Genomic DNA, 22,018 nt, shown 5'->3' on the forward strand with positions numbered 1-22,018 from the left:
CTAGGCCATGGCCTAGGTTCTGATGTCCAGGACACAGTATGTGTGTAGAGGGCTCTTTATTGGTAATTGGTAAGAGCCCTACCTTATTACTGATTAAGCCATAAATTAATGATTTGTCTAATTTTATAACATGTAGGAAGGGAAGGAGAAGGGAGGGAGGGTAAGAGACAGTGTGTGTGTGTGTGTGTGTGTGTGTGTGTGTAGTGTGTGTGTGTAGTGTGTGTAGTGTGTGTGTGTAGTGTGTGTAGTGAGTGTGTGTTGTCAGAGACTGAACCTATGGCCGTGTGCATACTAGGTAAATGCCCTACTTTTGAGCTATACAAGCAAACAACAACAGGGGTTAGAGCTATAGTTCAAGTGTTTGTATGGCAGGCATGAAGGTGGATTCAAACCTCAGAGATGCATAAACCAGGCTAGCATGCACACCTGTAATGCCAGCACTGGGGACAAGGAGACAGCAGGATCAAAAGTTAAAGGCCATATACCTGCCTGAAAAATAAATGAAGGGAGGGAGGGAGGGAGGGAGGGAGGGAGGGAGGGAGGGAGGGAGGGAGAGAAAGAGGGAGGGAGGGAGGGAGGAAGAAAATTGTAGGAAAATGGGGGGGGGGCTATTGACTAGGCTTTTATTTTTTTCTCTCCTGTTTAAAATATCTGGAGATGACTCAGCAGATAAGAGCAATGGATGTTTTTCCAGAGAACCTGGGTTCAATTCCCAGCACCACATGGCGGCTCAAAGCTGTTTGTAACTTCAGTTCTGAGGGATCCAATGTCCTCTTCTGGCCTCTGGACACCAGCCCTGCAAGCAGTGCATATATATGCAAAACACTCATGCATAAAGCAAAAATAATTAAAACATCTCTTTAAAACTTTCCATTCTTTTAGAACTGTAAAAAGCAATTACAAGCCGGGCGGTGGTGGCACACGCCTTTAATCCCAGCACTTGGGAGGCAGAGGCAGGTGGATCTCTGTGAGTTCGAGGCCAGCCTGGTCTAACAAGAGCTAGTTCCAGGACAGGCTCTAAAAAAAAGCTGCAGAGAAACCCTGTCTCGAAAAACCAAAAAAAAAAAAAAAAAAAAAGAAAGAAAGAAAAAAAAAAGCAATTACATAGTTCAGTTTGACAACTCACTTCTAAACTACTGTAAGTCATGAAAAAAAGTTTGTTCAAAGGTTTGTTTTTTAAACAGTCCTATGTAATTATAAACAAAGTCCATCAACTCTAAGTATTTTTTGTTTGTTTGTGGTAGTGCTTTCTTTTCTTTTTTTTTTTTTAAAGAAAGCATATTTTTTTAAACATTTATTTATTCTGTATACAATATTCTGTCTGTGTATATGCCTGCAGGCCAGAAGAGGGCACCAGATCTCATTACAGATGGTTGTGAGCCACCATGTGGTTGCTGGGAATTGAACTCAGGACCTTTGGAAGAGCAGGCAATGAATGCTCTTAACCGCTGAGCCATCTCTCCAACCCCTGTCCCCAATGAAATCAACAGACTGATAGAAGACCCTCCTCCATCAAAACATGGATGACAGTGTATTATGAACAGGATGTGGAAAAAGAGGAACACTTCTCCATTGCTGGTATGAGTGTAAACTTGTACAGCCACTTTGGGAATCTGTATGGTGGTTTCTCAGAAAACTGGGAATCCCTACCTCAGATCCAACAATATCACTCTTGCGCATATACCCAAAAGATGCTCAATCATACTACAAGGACATTTGTTCAATTATGTTCATAACACAGCATTATTTGTAACAGTCAGAACCTGGAAACAACCTAGATGCCCATTAACCAAAGAATGGATAAAGAAAATGTGGTACCTTTACACAATGGAGTACTACTACTCAGTGGTTAAAAAAAAAAAAATAGATATCTTGAAATTTGTATGCAAGTGAGTGGAACTAGAAAAAACTATCCTTAGTGAGGTAACCCAGACCCAGAAAGACAAACATGGTATGTACTCACTCACAAGTGGATATTAAACGGAAAACAAAGGATAACCAACCTATAGTCCACGACCCCAGAGAAGTTAGGTAACAAGAAGAACCCTCAGAGAAACATACATGGATCCCCCTGGAAAGGGAAAATAGACAAGATCGCCTAACAAAATTGGGAGCATGGGGATGGGGGGGAGAGAGGGTAGAAGGAGAGGAAGAGAGGAAAATGGGAGTGGGGAGGAGAACATGAGGGGACGGGACAGAGAGGGAGAGCAAGGAAAGAGGTATCTTAATTGAAGGAGTCATTATGGGGTGAGCAAGAAACCTGGCACTAGGGAAATTCCCAGGAATCCACTAAGATGACCCCTTCTAAAGACCCTAAGCAATAGTGGAGAGGGTGCCTGAACTGGTCTTCCCTGTCATCAGAACCTTCATCCAACAACTGATGAGATCCACACGGAAGCACTGGGCTGAGCTCCCAAAGTCCAGTTGAAGAGAGGGAGGAGTGAGAGTATGAGCAAAGGGGTCAAGACCACGATGGGGCCAGCCACTCAAACAGTTATCTGAGCTCTTGGGAGCTCACTGACTCTGGACTGACAGTGGCGGGAAACAGTGCAGGGCCAGAGAAGGCCCTCTGAATATGGGTGACAGTTGTATTGCTGAGGCAGACTGTAGGGTCACTGGCAGTGGAGTAGAATTTACCCCTGCTGTTTGAACTGGCTCTTTGGAGCCGTTCTCTTTGGAGGGATACCTTGCTCAGCCTAGATATAATGGGGAGGACCTTCTTGGTCCTGCCTCAAAGCCATGTGCTAGACTTTGTTGACTCCCCATGAGAAGCCTTACCCTCTCTGAGGAGTGGAGTGGGAGTACAACGAAGTGGGAGGAGGGGAGGGAGTGGGAATCGGCACTGGTATGTAAAATGAGAAATGATTGTTTTTTTAAAAAAAAAATAAATTAAAAAACAGCTATTTAAGAAAAAAACAATGGAGTAGCAGCTAGGAATAATCAGAGACTCATTACAAAATAACAATAACCAAACACTACCTGGCTATTTTCAAAATGCACAGCCACAATCAGCTTCCCTCCATATAGTTTATCCTCCAAGTTCTCCAGGACGGATGGCTCGTGCTCGGGTGGGTACGTGTGCTTCAGCCAGTCGATCCAAGACAGCCCCACCAGAGACTGAATCTTGTCCTCACTGAATTTGCGCATTTTTCTTCTAAACTCATTCACTTCAGGATCCTTCAAGGCATCAAATTCATGAAGACCTACAGAAATTTTGTAAAGATGTTATTTTTAAGCAGCTAATAACAATTTTTAAAAAAAAGAACACAAATATCTTCAATACAAACTAACTTGGATATTTGTCTTTTACCAAGCAGACAAAAAGATGACAAACACAGGCAAAATAAGCCTCATGTATAAAATACACATGCTACTGGATCTCTAAAACACACAAATTAAAATATTAGTTAGAAATGGATTATTTATCAGTATCACAACTATCAAAACTGGACATGGAGGCGCACCTGTAATACTGGCAGAATTTGGAGATGGAGGCAGGAGAACTACTACAAGTTTCAGAACAACCAGGGTCACAAAGTAAACACATATACACTCACACTCATAAAAGTATATACATGTATAGTAAAAATGAAATTCATAATATGCAATTGAAAACCATATGATAAAAGATTGTCCTGGATAGTCATACACTGTCCAAAAAATACATTATTATAAATTAGCTGTGAAAGACCTGCAATCATAGTAGAAACATCTGGACTCCCAGAAGCCATATCTTACCAACCATCTATGTCCCAGGATAGTTATAAATGTGAGACAACACAAAATATTAGTGAATAACTGGAGGGGGGTGACCTTTGCATGGTTCTTGATCATGAACTCTATAGGTGATAATATCATGTCTCCTATAATGAGAATTTTAGAGTTCACTGTTAACATTCTTCTATTGGTGAATAACAGGTACTACAGGGAGGAAACAAATGAGTTCCCAGTAACAAAATCTTTACTATGAACTATGTCTAATCCACCTCTTTTTGTGGGGTTTAGAGGCATAGGGGAATGTCTGAGACAGGATTTTACCAAATGGTCAGGCTACTCTCAAATTCAAATTCCAGGCAATCCCCATGGTTTGGCCTGATTGCTCAAACTGCTGGATGTACCACCATACCCAGCTCTAAAGTACCTTTAAATGTCTAAACTGCCTACCTGTCTCATTTTCTGCAGCCAGGAGCCTAATCCTAGCCCTCAGCATCTCTCTTCCAGGTGACTATCACAACTTTTTCATAGATTCCTTACTTTGAAGCCTTTCAAAACTTACGTTTATGTGTTTGATGAAAGGGAAGACACACAAGCATGCACACACGTGCAAACACAGGATGCACACATGCACACCAGAAGACAGCTGTGGAAGTCACTTTCTCCTTCTGCCATGTGGGTACCAGGAATCAACCTTAGGTTGTGTGGCTTAGTAGCTGGTGCCTTTATTCGGTAAACAGCCTTGTTGCCTTTCACTTGAGGCCTAACCTCTCCAATCTTACAGTCTGAACAAGCTTCTTAAATGCAAACCTGATCATGTTACTTCCCATGTAAATTCTTTCAATAAAAATTTCCCAGAATGGTGCTGGCTCAACTGCCAAAGGCTGGTCTTGCAGAGACCACGCCTGCACACTGCACCTACTTTAGGGGGGCTCATAACTCTAGCTCCAGAGAACCTGACACCCACTCTTAGCCTCCACTGGCACTGCACTCTCATGCACACACCCAAATGCAAATACATATTAGAATAAAAATAAAACTTTTTTTTTAATTTCCCAGGGAAAAGAAATAAGGGCCCAAGACACTAACTGGACCAAGAGACTGTTCACAGAATGATCTCCATAGGACTAAGACAGTACCCCAGTCGTCAGCTTTCAGCAAATGGGCCTCTGGAATGTCACTGTCCTTTTTGGAAAGGTTTTGTGTGAATGTTTAACTTTTGCCTATTCTCTTGAATTATCTAGGAAAAAAAATCCAGCTCAACCAAGATAAAATGAATCCTTCCACACCGATAAATATCCTGGGTTCGTTTGTTCCACTAAAACTACAAATGGAATTTAAGGCATCATAGCAGATTCGGTGTCTTTCATGGTTTCAAGTTCAAACGTTTCACTAGATCTGAGGAGGTAATGGTGGGACTATTGTTTTGAACATATTCTTGATAGTGTGTCACAAAGTGAACTCATGAGACAAGCGTGCTTCTCTGAGGAACAGAAACAGTTTGCTGTAAAGCAGTGGGCTGCATCTGCTTAGTCCTTTGTTCTAATGACACATGAAAAGGAAGTAACAGGAGGAGAGGTTCCCAAGAGCTTAGCAGTAGAACTTTTCTCAGTGATTTTCTCTGCTCGGAGCTACTGTGTACCTACAGAGTCTTTGCTACATATCTTTGTGGCCTCTTTCACGACCATTATTAGTTCTTGTTATTATTCGAGAAGGCCATCTTCAGGTTCCATTCCCTTTTGCTGGCCTTTCCTACAACCCCCTTCACCTGCAAAACTCCTCATCAGCACGGATGCCTGTTCAGAATTACACTCTCCAACAGCCTTCCTCAACTCTCCGGTACACGTAGACAGGACCTTGTGACTTGGCAGGGTATTTACTGCATTCTACTTGCCTGCTTACTGATCCATTACTTCTCACAGTGAGTTCCATACAGCATAGCTGCAGCTCCGAGTATAAAGATTCAACACACATTGAAGAATGGAAGTCACTACTGATCTGGCAATAATGTCTTTTTTACCTCATATATGTGTGGATTTAGCACATATGTGTTCATATATGCATGTGGGGGTCAGTGGACAATTTCGGGTGTTGTTCTCAGCAACATCCTCCACCTTCCTTTGGGACAGAATCTGTCACTGCTCTGGAGCTCACTAATTAGACTAGACTGGTAGGCAGCAAACCCCATGATCCTCTTGCCTCTGCCTCCTGAGTGCTGGGATTACAAGCATTTGCTCAGCATTTTGTTGCTGCTGTTTTATTTTGTTTGTTGAGACAGGGTTTCTCTATGTAGTCCTGACTGTTCTGGAACTTGCTATGTAGACCAGGCTAACCTCAAACCCAGAGATCCTCCTTCCAATACCTCTGCCTCCCAGTGCTGGGATGAAAGATGTGCACCACCACACCTGGCCGATGTACACTTTTCATGAAAGTAACGCCTCATGAATTTTGAGAACACTATAAATACCTTTCAAAAATAAAATTTGGGGGCCAGTGAGATGGCTTGGTAAGATGCTTGCCGCCAAAGCTGGCGGCCGGAATTTGATTCCTGGAACCCACGTGGTAAAAGGAGAGAATGGATCCCCACAACTTGTTCTTGCACAAACAAGCACACATAAATAAATGCAAAAACTATTTTTAATTAAATTTTGGAGCAAGTGAGGTGGTTGAGTGAGTGGAAGAACTCACAGCACATAACAGATGTTAGCGTTCAACCCCGGAACTCAGAGGAAGGGGAGAAGCAACTGGAAAGCTGTCCTCTCACTCCACAAGTGCACCATGCACTCATGAGTCCACACACTTATAATAAAAACTTAATGTTTTAAAAATCAGCATAGTGGCATACTCATGAGGCAAAAGCAGGTGAATTTCTGAGTTCAAGACTACCCAGTGTGTGTTACATAGTAAATTCCAGGTTAACTCTGGCAAGAAGGACATAGTGAGACTGTCTTTTTAAAAATTATTATTATTACCATCACTATTATTATATTGTAAATGGGGAGGAGGCAAAGGTCTGTAATCTGAGGAATTCAGAAGGTAACGGTAGGACTCTCTCCAATTAAGGGCAGTAGGGTCCATATAAGCTGGCTCCAAGTCAGCCTGAGTGATATAGCAAGCCTATCTTAAAAATAAAGCTACTATGGCTGGTGTTCTTGCCACCAGAGAGTACTCTGCATGCTACCAAAGCAGAAGGGCAAGCACCAACTCAGCTACAAGCCCTTCGATCTATAATTGTGACCAGTTTGCACAACAAGCTAGGGCAATGGTAGCACAAAGCTTGTGAGATAACCAACTAATATCTGATTTGAATTAAGGCACCCTCCAAGAGATGGATCCCAAACCCGACAATGTTTGGGTGACCAAGAACCTGAGATGAGACAGTCCAAGGACCTAGAGGAAAACCAAATACTACTGTTCTACTAAAGGAATGTAGCATTGACTCCTAATTATATTCTGTTCTACTCATAGATCAGTGCCTTGTCCAGCCGTCATCAGAGAAGCTTCCTCCTGCAGCAGATGGGAACAAATACAGAGACCCATGGAAAGACAGTGTGCAGATAGTGAGAGACTTTGGAACACTCGGCCCTACACAGGATCCCTTCATCAAATCCCCCCCTCAGGGCTCTGAGAGACCTGCAGCTGGCGGAGGTGGAAAGAATGTAAAAGAGGTTGGAGGACACCAAGGAAACAAGGCCTTCTCAGCACAGCAGGGCCAACGCACATACGAACTCACAGAGACTGCGGCAGCATGCACAGGGCTTGCTTGGGGAATACACCAAATGGGGTCCGAGAACTAAGAGAAGAAGTGGACATATGCCCCCATCCCTAACCAAGAGCTATTTCCAACTGCTAACTACTTGCAAATGAAAAAAATTAATTTTCTACACCAGGCAGTGGTAGCACACGCCGTTATTCCCAGCACTTGGGAGGCAGAGGCAGGCGGATCTTTGTGAAATCAAGGCCAGTCTGGTCTACAAAGCAAGTTTCAGGACAGGCTCCAAAGCTACACAGAGAAATCCTGTCTCAAAAAAAAAAAAAAAATAGTTTTCCACAAGGAGTCTCAGTGGGGAAACAAACTATTAAGAGTAGGCCCCATGCCCAGCAGTAAATGGCCAACACAAAACAAACTCAAGGGCATCTTTATCTTTGGAGGTTCTTTGTTGTGTCAGGGCCCTTTTTCTTTTTAAAGCCTTACAAGCCCTTTGTGTATATTTTATGGGATTCCTGTGGGTGGAAGCATGTGTCTCTGCATTTATATGTGTTGCTTGTGCTTTTTCTTTGGCTCCTTTCCTTCTGTTTGTTTTATCCTATTCCAATTGGTTTGCTTTGTTTTTTATTGTACATTTTATCATTATCCTTTAGACGCCTTTTTGTTTTCTAACAAGACAGAAAGGGGGCGGCTTTGGATGGGAGGGGAAGTGGAGGGGTACTTGGGAGTGGGGGGGAGAACTAGAATATATTGTATGAAAAAAATATCCTTTCAGTAAAATACAATTAAAAAAATAAATAAAAGTTTGGAGCTGGAGAATGCCTCAGAAATGAGCCTGCCTAGCATTCTTCGGGCATTGGGTTTAATTGGCAGACTACCACTGACAGGAAAAGCAAATGCCATTAATAACTTAGGCTAAATAATAAGTTTAAACTTAATTTTGGATATACCTTCTCGTACAAAAATGATAGAAAACAGTGTATGATGCATAGATAAATAATACAATCAAAAAGCATGAGAAAATAGTTTGGTCACACTAAAAATATGATTAAACTCCTACATACTACCAGGCAAGCTGGCAGGTAAGCAGTCTCGGTCAGCACTGGTGAAGTGCAGAGATGGGAGCTCAATCAAGCCAAGAGCTGGAGACCAGCCTGGGCAAGATACTTAACCCAGTCTCAAACAAAACAAAACCCCAAACCTGGTTAGGGAGGGTTGCTGTGTGGTGATGAAGCTGGGGCCTGAACCAGGGCTGTCACATCTCAAGCCAGCGCCCACCCCTGGGCTACATTCACAGTTCTCTCCGGAGAGACTTGCAAGGCAGCCTTAAGGCTTGAGTTTGTGATCATCCTTCCCTGGTCTCTCAGGCATCTACGATTCCAAACCTCTGAAACCAGACCCAGCTCAAACATCTCTCAGGCTCCTGATAAAACCCCACTGGCTGTGACTCCATTTTACAGGGTGCTGTAGAAAACAAAGCAGGAGAACTCGCACTTTCACGGGAGGGGGCAGTCAGAGCGCAAACTGCAGCTCTGTAAACAATTATTTAGAATAAACTATAAAGAAAATGTCAAGCACATCACCCTAGAGGAAACGGTATTTTTAGCCTGCTCAGGGCAGTTCTGCCCTAAAAGTTCTATTGTTTTCTTTGGACAGAGGAGGCAGCAACCTTGTTCCTGAAGTTAAACTGAAGTAATTGTTTATTGTTTTCTCAGGAGGCATGACCTCACCCAGCCCTGGACACAGTCATTATGGACAAAGCGGCAACTGCGGACACCGACTCCTTAGGTATTAAGAGTGAAGCCTTGTTCTAAAGCACAGACTTCCTACATAAAAACTACCTTTCAGCACAGGAGTCTAAAGAACTGCCAGATCTGCTAAAATACAAAATTCATAAAACAGCTAAGAGCATGAAACTACTTAATCTGTGCCATGCACTGTTTATAGCTCGGTCAGCCAGCAGAGCACATTACACAAAACACAGACAACAAGCCACAAGATGCTGCATGAAATAAAGTATAGCATCGATTGCTTTATACCAGACCCCTGTGCTGTAGGGGGATAAAGGCTGCCAAATGAGAAGACAGCACCTGGCTCGACAGCACCATAGATAAATCCTGAAGACATGCTTTAGCAAGTATATCCCATGTAATATTTGTATTTCCTATTTATCTGCTAAATTTGGTAAGCTTAGGTAGTTAGTGGTGGTTAGTTAATCCAGATCTAAGATTTAAATGACCACTAAGAGCAATCTAAGTTTGGGCCTATAGGATGTCTTAGTGGGTAAAGATGTTAACCATCAAGGCTGAAGACCCAAGTTCAATCACATGTATGCTGCATGCATACAGTGTTAAGCAATTACCCGTATGAATAAATAAATGTAATTAAAAAAAACTGGGGTGCTAGGTAAGTATCTTACTGAGTTATTTCCCCCCAAAGAAAAGTTAACTTACTATCTACTATAGTGCATCTTGTCAAAGCAGGTAGCCAAATCCAAAAAGCTCCAAGGGACTTTCTGATTTGGGATTAATCTTCAAGGCCCTATCTTCAGTAACCCCGTATAGTTCCTAATCGGATTATCACTTTCTTTAAAGTACTGACAGACATTAAATCTTCTCTACTATGATTTCTATAGCAAGAGAGGATTAATTCCTCTATGTTCTTAACTTTCTCCAGAACTTTTCTTTTTTAAGACAGGGTCTTGTGTAACCCTTGACTAGCTTCCAACTTGCCATGTAGCTGAGAATGGCTCTGAACCCCTGACATTCCAGCACAATCACACTGGCCATTACTGTTTGTTTGCTTGAATGGGTCTAGGGATTCATGAATCCTAGGCAAACTTCTACCAAATGAGCAACATCTCCAGCACCTAGAAAAAATTTAAGGAACCATGGATATATCTTATTTGATACAAAGATAACTTCTAATTAAAAATAACCAGTAAAATTGCAAAAAACATGAAAAATTTATAGAAATATTGATCAACTTATGGTCTTAATTAGTAAAAAATTATATCTGAAATAAATTCATATTATGAGGGGATTATAGGTAGTTTATAAAAAAGTAAAATAAAAATCACTTATTAGGAAAGTTTCTCAACCAAGAAGGACAGTGCACACTAGGTAGTGGGTCCAATATCTGCACCCGCGAGGCTGAGTTAGAAGGATGTCGATTCCAACCTGCCTGCCTGAGGCAGGGATTCCCTATGCATCCCTAGCTGACCTGTACCGTGCTCTGTAGGCCAGTCCAGCCTCAAAGAGTGCTGGAACTAAAGGTGCGCATTGTCACTTCCGTGGACAACAATTTCAAGCCCTCGCTAGGTCTACGTGGTGAGACAGAAACCTCACCATTATAGCAGACCATGACAGGAAAGAAAAAAGACATACAGAATGCAAGCCCTTGGGAGCTGCAGCAATATCACATTGCTACAGATGTGTCTAAACATTCAAACTTCAGTTCTCACAGACCTTAGTCCCAAACCCTGAACATACCAATATTAGTCCATGGACAAAAATGCTGAAAATAATATCTTAGAATATACTCCCACAGCAGAACAAAGACAAAGCTGAGAATTCATACTGAAACCTTTTACATTACCTTTTCCTATAAGGACTCCAATTTTTGAGTCCAATTTTTCTGCTGGGTCACAACTTCTTGTCACTAGTTTTAGAACAGGAAGAAAAGGTCTGACATCACAAAGTCTTCGAGTTTCATCTTCAAGTTCCTCATATACAGCAGTTTGATTCACACATGCAAACATGTAGGAGTCAATGTCCATAAGGAGGTTAAACATTGGGTAATTGTGAACTTGCTTCCATAACATCTGCAGGAAAAAATAGTAAGACATTATCTGGAATACTGGCACTCATATACAAAGATACATACACAAGGATGACCATTACCTGTTTGTAAAAGTCAAAACGCAGGGGGCTAGAGATGACTTAGCAACTGAAAAGACCTCCTGAGGTCGGTGGTGGTCCACACCTTTAACCCCAGCACTTAGAAGGCAGACAGGTGGATCTCTGTGAGTTCCAGGCCAGCCTGGTCTTCAGAGTGAGTTCCAGGACAGTCAGTGCTAGAGAAACCCTGAGGGGGTTGTGTGTATGTGTGTGTGTTGGGAATGGTGGTGGAACCAGCTGCTCTTTCTTTTAGGACCTGGGCTCAAGCACCAGCGCCCTCACTACAACTCACAACCATCTGAAACTCCAGTCCCAGGAGATCTGACACCCTCTTCTGGCCTTTGCAGATACTTCAAACATGTCATACATAGACATTCATGCAGGCAAGATATCCATAAATATTTGAAAAGAGTCAAACTCATAGAGAAGCTATATGTTTAGCAGTAAGGACCTGCCAGTTGAGTTACAGATTATAATAAAATAACGAAAACAAAAATAAAAATAAAAACCTGCCGGGCGGTGGTGGCGCACGCCTTTAATCCCAGCACTCGGGAGGCAGAGGCAGACGGATCTCTGTGAGTTCGAGGCCAGCCTGGTCTACAAGAGCTAGTTCCAGGACAGGCTCCAAAGCCACAGAGAAACCCTGTCTCGAAAAACCAAAAAAAAAAAAAAAAAAAAAAACCTGACTTGAAGCAGGTGGTGGTGGTACAGGCCTTTAATCCCAGTACTCAGAGGCAGAGGTGGATAGATCTCTGATTTCAAGGCCAGACTGGTCTACAAAGCAGGGCTGGCTCCAAAGTTACACAGAGAAACCCTGTCTCGAAAATCAAAATGGGGTGGGGGGATGACAAAAACAAACAAACAAACAAAAACAAAACAAAACTGACTTGGAAATTTGTGTCATATAGATCAATGGTTCTCTTTTTTGGGAGGAGGTGGTATAAGTTTATATGTGGAGAGGGCCTCAAATTGTAGCTCAGGCTGTCATAGAAACACACACACACACACACACACACACACAGCCTAGATGGGTCTCAACTTACAGTAATATATTTCATCCTCCCAAGTCCCTGATTACAGACATGAATAACCATACCTAGCAAGGCTTGTTTGTTAGTTTTCCTTATCTTTCCTTTTAAAAAGAAATGTGTACAGTGTATTGCTAAGTTGTTATGTGCTGTTTGAGTTCACTGAGAAGTTGGCTCTGGAAGCTAGGTTGTTCCCTTCCCTATTTCAGACCTGTTTGTCTCAACTGTACCTTCTAAAGCCCTTGTCCAGGATGGGATAGGGGTCACCTAACTCAGTGACAAAGATGACAGAAAAGAGCAAAACAGCCCACGAGTGGAAAAAAAACTGTATTCTTGAGAACAGCTAGAAGATGAACCATTCCTCCCCTGGAGGTGGCTGCAGCAAAAATGGAGTCAGAAATTCAACCATGGGCAGCTCATCCATGAGGAAGCTCAGCCATCAGGACTCCAGCTGGTTCCTGCTGGATGTTTGTTTGCCCGGATTTGTTGATGTTTTGCTATCTATCTGCTACTTGCTATTTGTTCTTTTACCTTTGTTTGCTATATACTTAATAAGTTCATTCAATCAAAACCAAAAATATAGCTACTGTAGATCATTCTCCTAACCATATGAAACAGCAAATTAAAGTAATTATATAGTGAATTATTAGTTATATATTATTAGTTATTAGTTATATGGGGAATTATTAGTTATATATGTCAGATACATATCATTAGTTATACAGGGAATTAGTTATATAGGGAATTCCTATGTAATAACACAGAACACAAAATATGCAAAGAAACTTCTCATGAAGAACCAATGATATTTAACATTCCTAAAAATAACTTTGAATCAAAAAAGAAAACTGAACAGAGTATGATGGTGAAATGGACCTACAGCCCCAGCACTTGAGGCAGTCAGGAGGATCAGGAGTTCAAGGTTATCCTCCACTATAGAAATTCAAAGTCAGCCTGAGTGAGCTACGAGAAACTAAAAGTGTCTAAATTACAAATCTTAATTATCTATATATTTCATAATTTTTTTAAAAATTGGAAAGTATCAATGGTTAAACTAAATTTCAGGCAAGGTTAGATGTCCTACTTGTCACTGGCAACTGATAAAAAAAAGAAAAAAGAAAACTGGTGTGGTTCAAGGTCATCCTCAACTACACAGTAAGTAGAGCCCAGCCTGGGCTACAGGGACTTAAACAGCCCTGATGGGACAAACAGGGACAGATAGTCAGGCATGGTAGCACACGCCTTTAATGCCAGCACTGGGGGGTGGAGGCTGGGGGTCTCTGTGAGACTGAGGACAAAAGCTATGAGAAAGACACTGACTCAAAACAAAAAGACAAATAAATAGAAGCTCTCAGCAGTGATGCAGTAGCTACATTCTGTATTTTCTTTTTACTTCAGAAATTTTATTTCAGCCCAGAAAGAAACACAACACTGGGGGCTGGAGAGATGGCTCAGTGATTAAGAGCATTGTGTGCTCTTCCAGAGCCCAGGTTCAATTCTCGGCACACACGTGGCAGCTCACAATCATCTGCAACTCTACTTCCAGGGGATCTGACACCCTCATGCAGACATACATGCAGGCAAAACACCAATGCATATAAAATTTTTTAAAAAAACATTACAAAATTCTCAGGCATCAATTATTATAAAATATATTTCATAACTTTTCTGATGTTATTACGCAACTTTCAATTTAGTCAAAGTTGAACCATATAATTTAATGAGACTTTATTTTCCAAACATCTGTGTTTTAGATGTAGTTCCTGGGGAATTTCCCTCATGCTTAGTCTTGTAGTAAATGCACTGTAGAAAGTAGGCAAGGTGGCTCAATGGATAAAGGCCCTTGATGCCAACTCTGATAACCAGAACCCACATGACAAAAGGCAATTCCGGCAAGTTGTTCTGTGACCTCCATGCATGAATAGTGGGACATGCACACGCAGCCACACACACGTGAATACACAATACAAACACTTGTAAAAATAAATCAATAAACGCTGCCGACAAAGAACTCAGGACACTTAGCAAAGCTTGCTGTAAAGGTTGTAAGTGTTTTGTTGCAGACTGGCAAAGAACCAGGCTTTAGGATCCAGAGTACATGACCTTGGGCAGGGCCTCACACCTCTCCCCAGACATTTCCTAGAATTTCAAACAACTGTTAACTGTGTTTACAGTGAAGATATGCTAGTTTCCTGCATCCCTAGGATCTAGACTTTCCCTTATCAACTGTAGTGCTGCCGCTTCCCCCAGGATCCATCTGGTGATCTTATTTAGATCCATTAGCAACCATTAAAAGAAAGAGCCCTCCAAGCCCTAAACAGTATATGTGACTACTGTTAAAAATAACAGTTAACAGTATTTTTATCTTCAAGAAGCCCACAAGCAGCTGGGTGGTGGTGCACACCTTTAATCCCACCACTCAGGAGGCAGAGGCAGGTGAATCTCTCTGAATTCAAGGCCAGTCTGGTCTACAGAGTGAGTTCTAAGACAGCCAGGGGTACACAGAGAAATCCTGTATTGAAAAACCAAAAAGAAGCCCAGAAGCATCTTTGCCAAGCACATGCCTTTGATCTCAGAACTTGGGAAACCGAAGCACAAAGATTCCTGTGGCATTCAAAGTCAGTCTACTCTATATAGCAAGCTCTAGGCCAGTCAAGTCTACAATAGTGAGTGAGTGACACCCTGTCTTAAAGCAACCCCCACACAAAGTCTTTATTAACACACACAATGCACAGACATTCATGCAGTCATACACATATTTTTTTTAATATTGGAAACTCCTTGGGTTACTTCATGCAACAGTGGGGAGTTGTGTCTGTGCCCTCACCACTGACATGAGCACTTGAGAGGCTGAGACAGGAAGTCAGCTACAAGTGCTAGGCCAGTAAGGGGCCAGAGTAAGAAAGACTCTGTTGACAAAAAAAAAAAAAAAAAAAAAAAAAAGAAAGAAAGAAAGAAAGAAAGAAAGAAAGAAAGAAAGAAAGAAAAGAGGAAAGGAAAATGGATTTCATGTATCCATTGATTTTTAGTGGAAATTCTTCTCCAGGCTCATGACAAGGGGGGTGGGGACAACCAAAACATCACACAGAAGAAAAAGGTATGACTAGCTCAAAAATTAGGAATAACAGCAGAACACATTCAACTTTCTAGCCCTTCCACAGCAGTGTGTACTAGGTAGACCAAAATGACCTTAGACTTAAGGCCAAGGATGGCCTGGAATGCCCCATCCTGCTTCCATCTCCTACCACCCCCAACAAAGGGCTGAGATTACAGCACATCACCATGACAAGTGTCAATCTTTCTTAACACAGCTATCACATATGGATCAAAAACAAAGGTGAGAGAATAAACATGTTTATATATAACAAAATAGGACATATCAAAAATTTTAAATGCAATGGTCTGAAATTTAAATGTCTCTCAGCTTTACCATATGATTTACACTAAGTTACACAGAAAGTAGGCTAAATCTTGGGACATTCTAACTATAAACATACCTGTTTAATAGAAGAAATGGTAGCTTCCCGAGGTACTTCCAGCTGGATATAAATCCCAGTGGGCAGAAGGAAATCCACAGATATAGCGCCATCAGATGCGATCTGTGAATCCACTGCCCAGATGTCAAGGATGTCTGCCATAGCAGGAGGCATTATAGAGCTGAAGCACATTCATAACCTCGGGGCCCTGGACATCAAGGAAAATGGAAAAATAGCCGTTAGCTAATTGTTACTTAAGACACAACAATGTAGGCATGTTGGAACACACGTATAGCCCTAAGCTATTTGGAATGTTGAGGCAGAAACATCAGTTGGGCCCAGGAGCTAGAAGGCTTGAGTGTGAAGCACAACAAGATTCTCAGAAAGAAAATGGAAAACCACCAATCTATAACTAGTTCTTTTTATGTGTATGTGTATCTGCATGTGTGTGCACCATGTACATGCCTAGTGCTGACGGAGGTCATGGGGTGCCTTGGAGCTGGAGTTACAGATGATTTTAAGCTCTTCAGACTGGGTGCTGGAAACTAAACTCAGGCCTTCTACATGCGCAGCAAATGGTTTAAACCTTTGAACAGCCCTACAAATAGTTCTTAATTTCAATAGAGACAATAATATAATTTGACCAAATAAATGTGGGGTTTTTTTTTCTTATATTAAGTATGGGGGGTATGTGAATGTGGATAAAGGTGCCCACGGAGGCCAAAGGCATAAGATCTGGAGCGAGAGTTACAGGAGTTGTGTGCCATCCAGTGCTGTGCTGGGGGAACTGAACCTGGGTCCTCTTGAAGAGCAGCTAGTGCTCTTAACCACTGAGCCTTCTCTTCAGACTCCTAAATGCGGTATTTTAAAAAAGCAAAGGGGAAGTTAGAGAGCTGGCTCAGCACCAGGACCTACATGGAAAAAAGAAAACCAATTCCTGTTGGGAGCAATGAGACCCCAGATCCTGAATTTCTTGTTATCCCCTAATCTGAGTGTCTACAGCTGCCCTGAGCACGAGACCTTGAGGAGTTCCTGATGGCAGGAGAGTGGTTTCTGGTGGGTTTGGCTGGGGCATGGCTCTCTCTATATAATCTGCCCCTGAACACAATAAAGGGGGCATTCTTGGGGAATTCAAGGATGACCTGTGTCTCTGTCTCTCTGTGTATTTTAACCTCCTGCCCCTTGCCCAAAGCTCGGGAACTGGGTGCGCCAGCGCAACAAACGCAGACACGGGGGCGCGGTGCACGGCAAATTCCCACAAGTGGACTTCCTCTAGGGTACATACACACATGTAAACCTGATTTTTAAAAATTTAAAAATAATAAAATAGCCAAAGAAAGGCAGGCATGGTGGCTCATGTCTGTAATCCCACTATATTGACTTTAAGAACACCCTGGTCTACACAGGGAGACCTGGTTTTTAAAAAAGTAAAATTAACAAAAAAGAACAAAACAAAACAAACAAACAAACAAAAAAAAAAAAACGGCCGGAAAGATGACTCAAGTTCAATTCCCAGCACCCAGGTTAAGTAGTTGGAACTCCAAGGGACCCAACACTTCTGCCTTCCTCGGGCATCCAATATAATGCACACATACCCACACAGACACATATTTAAAAATAAACACTTAAACTAAAAAAAGAAAGTCACTAGAAATCAACTATTTAAAGTCACTTTCAGTCGTCACTACTCAGAATTTACACAGACAAACATATAGATATTCCAATGATTCAGATTTAAAGACCTCAGCTGTGTGGTATGTGTTTGCTTGCACATCCAACAGAACCTCGACAACAGAGCAACACGCTTCCGTAGAGGTGTCCTTGGTTTTTGGCTTTGGGGGTTTTACTTGAAGCAGGGTCTCCCTATAAAGCCCAGGCTACCCTCAAACTGGAGACTGTTCTGCCTACCATAGAACTAGATAACAAATGTGTGCCATCACCCCCTGCTTTGTAGACTTGGCTTGGTTTAAGGAGTTAGTGGGGGAGGCCGGGATCTTGCACTATATTAGCCTAGGCTGGCCCTTGAACTTATAACACTCCTCCTACCTCGATTTCCCAAGTGTGTTATCACCATGCCCAGAATTTTATTTTTCCAAATGCTGGTGATGAAACCCAGAGCTTTGAATATTCTAAGCAAGCACTACACACAACTGTATATCCCCAATATAATGAACTTATTATTTAAGAGACAGAGCCTCATGTGACCCAGAATAGCCTAGAATGTCAGTATCTCTTGTTCCACCTTCCAAATCCTGGAGTTACAGGCATACACCATGATGCTTGTTCCTATTAGAAATACTTTTAAATTGGATGTGGTGGTACAAACCTTTACTCCTACCACTTTGGAGGCAGAAAACAGGCATATGCTTCAGGGCTACACAGAGAAACCATGTAAAACAAAAACAAAAGGAAGAAAGAATTAAGGAAGGAAGGAAGGAAGGAAGGAAGGAAGGAAGGAAGGAAGGAAGGAAGGAAGGAAAGATTGTTTTAAAACAGGGCATGACAGCCCATGCCTTTAATCCCAGCGCTCAGGAGGCAGAGGCAGGCAGATCTCCGTGAGTTTGAGGCCATCCTGGTCTAGAGAGCAAGTTCCCGGACAGCCATAGCTGCATGATAAAGACCTTGTCTCAAAAAGAGCGCTCCACCCTCCAAAAAGGAAAAAGAAATACTTTTAGGAAAATAAAATTACTACTGTTGAGTGTAGTGTATTGGTGGAGGACTTGCCTAGCATGCCTGAAGTCCACAGCCCTGTATCTCCCATTGCTGCATCTAAATTGAAAGTAAAGTGTTTGATTCCTCTTTGCCTTCCTGCCATCTTTATTTCACAGAGAGCAACACATGCAGAGTCCAGTCTATGAGCTCTGGGCTAGGATCGACAGACTCTCCTCGTTTTAAAGTTAAGAAACTAAGGCCCAAGAGACATCCCTATTCAGGAAGACAGAAGCAGGAGCAGGAGGGCATTGTTTTAGTTTCAAAGCAATTAGCCCATGTTTCCCTTGTCTCCTTTAAAGGAAATGTTCTCACAGGGCTACCAAGTCTTCGGGGTCTTCAGTTTATGAAAGCATAAGATCAAACACTGAAAACAAGAAACATTTTTAAAGTATGAAAACAACTTTTCAGGGATGCTCTAAGTGTGTAGAACACAGCAGGGACAACTAGCCCCACTGAACCTGTAGACAGTAGTTACAGCACACAAGCTGCCATCTGTCCACTGGAGGAAGAGGAAAAGTTGAAAGACCTCTACTTCCCAGTGACATGCCAGGAAAGTCACTAATGTCTGTAAGTCAGGAGACAAGGAAAGACCAGCACACACTTCTGACATGAGTGAACAAAAACACAAGCAAACACTCTGAAAACTAATGGAACAAACTTTGAGAGAGAATGAAAAGAAAATTAAGGAATATTATTTCCTGTTTCCATGATAAAGCAAGAAGAAAGGCAAGCATCTACTGTTTCATGTGTGACTTGAGTACAGAGGACACCCACTCAGCCTTCCAGGTTCCATGTCCTGGGAAAAAGCTGGCCCAGGAGCACATGGACAGTAACAGAAACAGTCTCTAACAGAGAAAGGCAGCCCTGAGAATGGAAACACTAGAAGGCCAGCACAAGAAGGAAATGGTGGGGGTCCCATGGTTCTCCATAGGTCTGGAGACTGGGTCTCTCCCCTTGAGCATACTGCTTTTTACACATAGCCCTGGTGGTCCAAGGTTTCCTGCCTTTCTCTGCCAACTACATTCTGTACTGCTGATCTGGATGCCTCTCTCTGGGCCCTACTCTCCCGACACTGGAAGGCGCCATACCCACTGGCAGCAAAGGCTACGTTTGCCACTGCAGCCTTCCAGCTTCCTTCAGAGGTAATTCACGGGACGGCATGCAACTAGGGCTCATCCCCATTCCACTACCTACCCCACTCACCATAGTAATCAGCCTTGTAAAAACTTAGCAGGTTTGTTGTTTGGTGCACGAATTTTCACTTTGTAACCTGCCCTAGCCTCAGACTTGCTGCAAACTCCCTGCCTCTGTAGCAAAACCACAGAGAGATTACACAGAACAACTGCCACACCAGACTTAAGGGCTTCACTTTAAAATCATTTTACTTGAATCACTGTGATTCTTAGAAGAGAGCTCTCTAAATAACTTTTCTTCATGTGAACACGTGCAAAATGTAAAACAAAAGGTAAATTTATTATGAAGTTCAAAGTCTAATTTTACACAACTCATTAAACATATATTTGACTTTTTAATCCTATAATTATCACTTTTGTTTTGAGACAGAGTCTCTACAGAGCCCTGGCTGTTCTGGAACTCACTATGTAAAGCAGACTGGCCTCTAACTCATAGAGAGCCGCCTGCACCTGCCTCTGCCTCTGAAGATTAAAGGGACATGCCACCATGACTGGCTGATTATCACTTTTTAATGTAGTATAAAACTTACTAATACGGGGCTGAAAGGATGGCTCAGCAGTTAAATGCACTGGCTGCAATTCCAAAGGTCTTGAGTTCAATTCCCAGCACCCACAGAATGACTCACAACCATCTATAACTTTGGTCCCAAGAAATGTGATACCTTCTAGTGTGCAAATGTACAAATAGACAAAACACCCATATACATAAAGTACACAAATAAATCTTTTTTAAAACCTCACTAATACTGAACCAGATCCATAGATAATTTTTACTGAAACACAAGAGTTGTCTTTTTTCTGTATGATTTTTTTTCAAAATGTATTATTCTTTGACAATTTCACACATGTATATACTACAGTTTGATCACTCTATACTCCCTTCAGGTGACCCTCACCTAATGAACCCCTCTTCCCAGCAAGACTGTCTTCATAGCTTTCTGTTATGGGAGTGCTTTTTGTTTGTTTTTGTCGCTGTTGTTTTTGAGACAGGGTTTCTCTGAGTGGCTGTGGCTGTTCTGGAACTCCCTCTGTAGACCAGAGATCCACCTGCCTCTGCCTCCTGAGTGCTGAGATTAAAGGCAGGCACCACTACTGTCCAGCTTTGTTACTTTTTTTGGTGACCCACTAAGTTAAATTAGTGCTGTTTGCAGGAGCATGGTTGGAAAGGTGTTGACTGAAATATGGGCAAGTAACTTGTAGCCACTTCTGAAGAAAACAACTTCCCGTTCCCTGACAACCATTAACTGTCAATAGCTGCTCAGAGATGGTAAGGCATGAGGCCCTCCCTTCAAGGGATCTTTTGGATAATCTGGTTTTATCTCCATGTTTTTTGGGAACTAGCTGTTATATACTTAAGTTGTTATGACCTTGAATCCTTGAATAAGCAAGCAGCTAAATCTCTCTGGCCTTTGGCACTCAGGAGGAAGAAGTAGCAGTTCTTGAGTTGAGGCTAGCCTGGTCTATATAGAAGGTTCTAGACCAGCCTTGGCAATGCAGTCACACTGTTACAAAAAATTAACTGAATTAAATTGGTGTTGTTGTTTTTTGAGACAGGGTTTCTCTCTGTAGCTTTGGATTCTATCCTGGAACCAGGCTGGCCTCAAACAGAGATCTGCCTGTCTCTGCCTCCTGAGTTCTGGAATTAAAGGTGTGCGCCACCACCACCCAGCTGGATTAAATTTTTTAAGAATATCCCCCAAAATGTACCTGTAACAGCCCCTGGCATTTAAAAAGCCCTGGAAAGAATGTTAGTTTACCCGTGGGCTAATATTAACAAGACCAGCTATTCATTCTGCCGTGAGAGCAGCAGCGGTGTCTGTCAGTCATGCTTCCAGTCATCACCCCGGATTGCCAGGTGGGGAAGCATTTAGAGCAGGGTTTCTCACTCTGTCATTATTTCATTTCTCTTGGGTAACAGTCAGATTGTTAATGGGACGCTGGGAGTCTTAGTGATGACATTTCGACTTCATTTGTCACAGAGATTTCTTTTATTGATTTGAATTTTCTCTTTATTACTGTGCCTAATCAGTCCTCTGGGATCAAGGACTAGAGGTGTCACTCTGTATCAGAGTGCAGTGCATTAACAATTCAAAATCAGTTCAGAATTACAAGCTAGCAAGACAGCTCAGCAATGCTGTGCAAGCATGGCAACCTGAGCTTGATCCTAAATCCACATAAAAGTGGGAAGAATCTACACACGGGCCCCATGTAGCACCCAGGCACATACACAATGTTTATAAAAAAGGAGAGCAAAAGAAGGAGCATACTTTAAAATCTTATTCCTCCT

The 22,018-nt window shown here is 42.2% G+C and overlaps 1 protein-coding gene across 2 annotated transcripts in view; it reads right to left on the bottom strand.

Moving 5' to 3' along the window:
* Pik3cb (phosphatidylinositol-4,5-bisphosphate 3-kinase catalytic subunit beta) overlaps positions 1-22,018 on the bottom strand; it is a 108,357-nt gene that overhangs the window by 55,492 nt on the left and 30,847 nt on the right. For both annotated transcript variants that reach the window (XM_038324013.1, XM_038324012.1), the window contains exons 3-5: positions 15,848-16,034; positions 11,021-11,246; positions 2,980-3,203 (exon numbers count right to left, since the gene is read on the bottom strand). In XM_038324013.1, the coding sequence (XP_038179941.1) occupies positions 2,980-3,203; positions 11,021-11,246; positions 15,848-16,018 (621 nt within the window). In that variant the 5' untranslated portion in view covers positions 16,019-16,034. The remainder of the gene's footprint in view (positions 1-2,979; positions 3,204-11,020; positions 11,247-15,847; positions 16,035-22,018) is intronic.

This window comes from Arvicola amphibius, chromosome 3 (assembly GCF_903992535.2).
Source record: "Arvicola amphibius chromosome 3, mArvAmp1.2, whole genome shotgun sequence".
Classification (NCBI taxonomy): Eukaryota; Metazoa; Chordata; class Mammalia; order Rodentia; family Cricetidae; genus Arvicola; species Arvicola amphibius.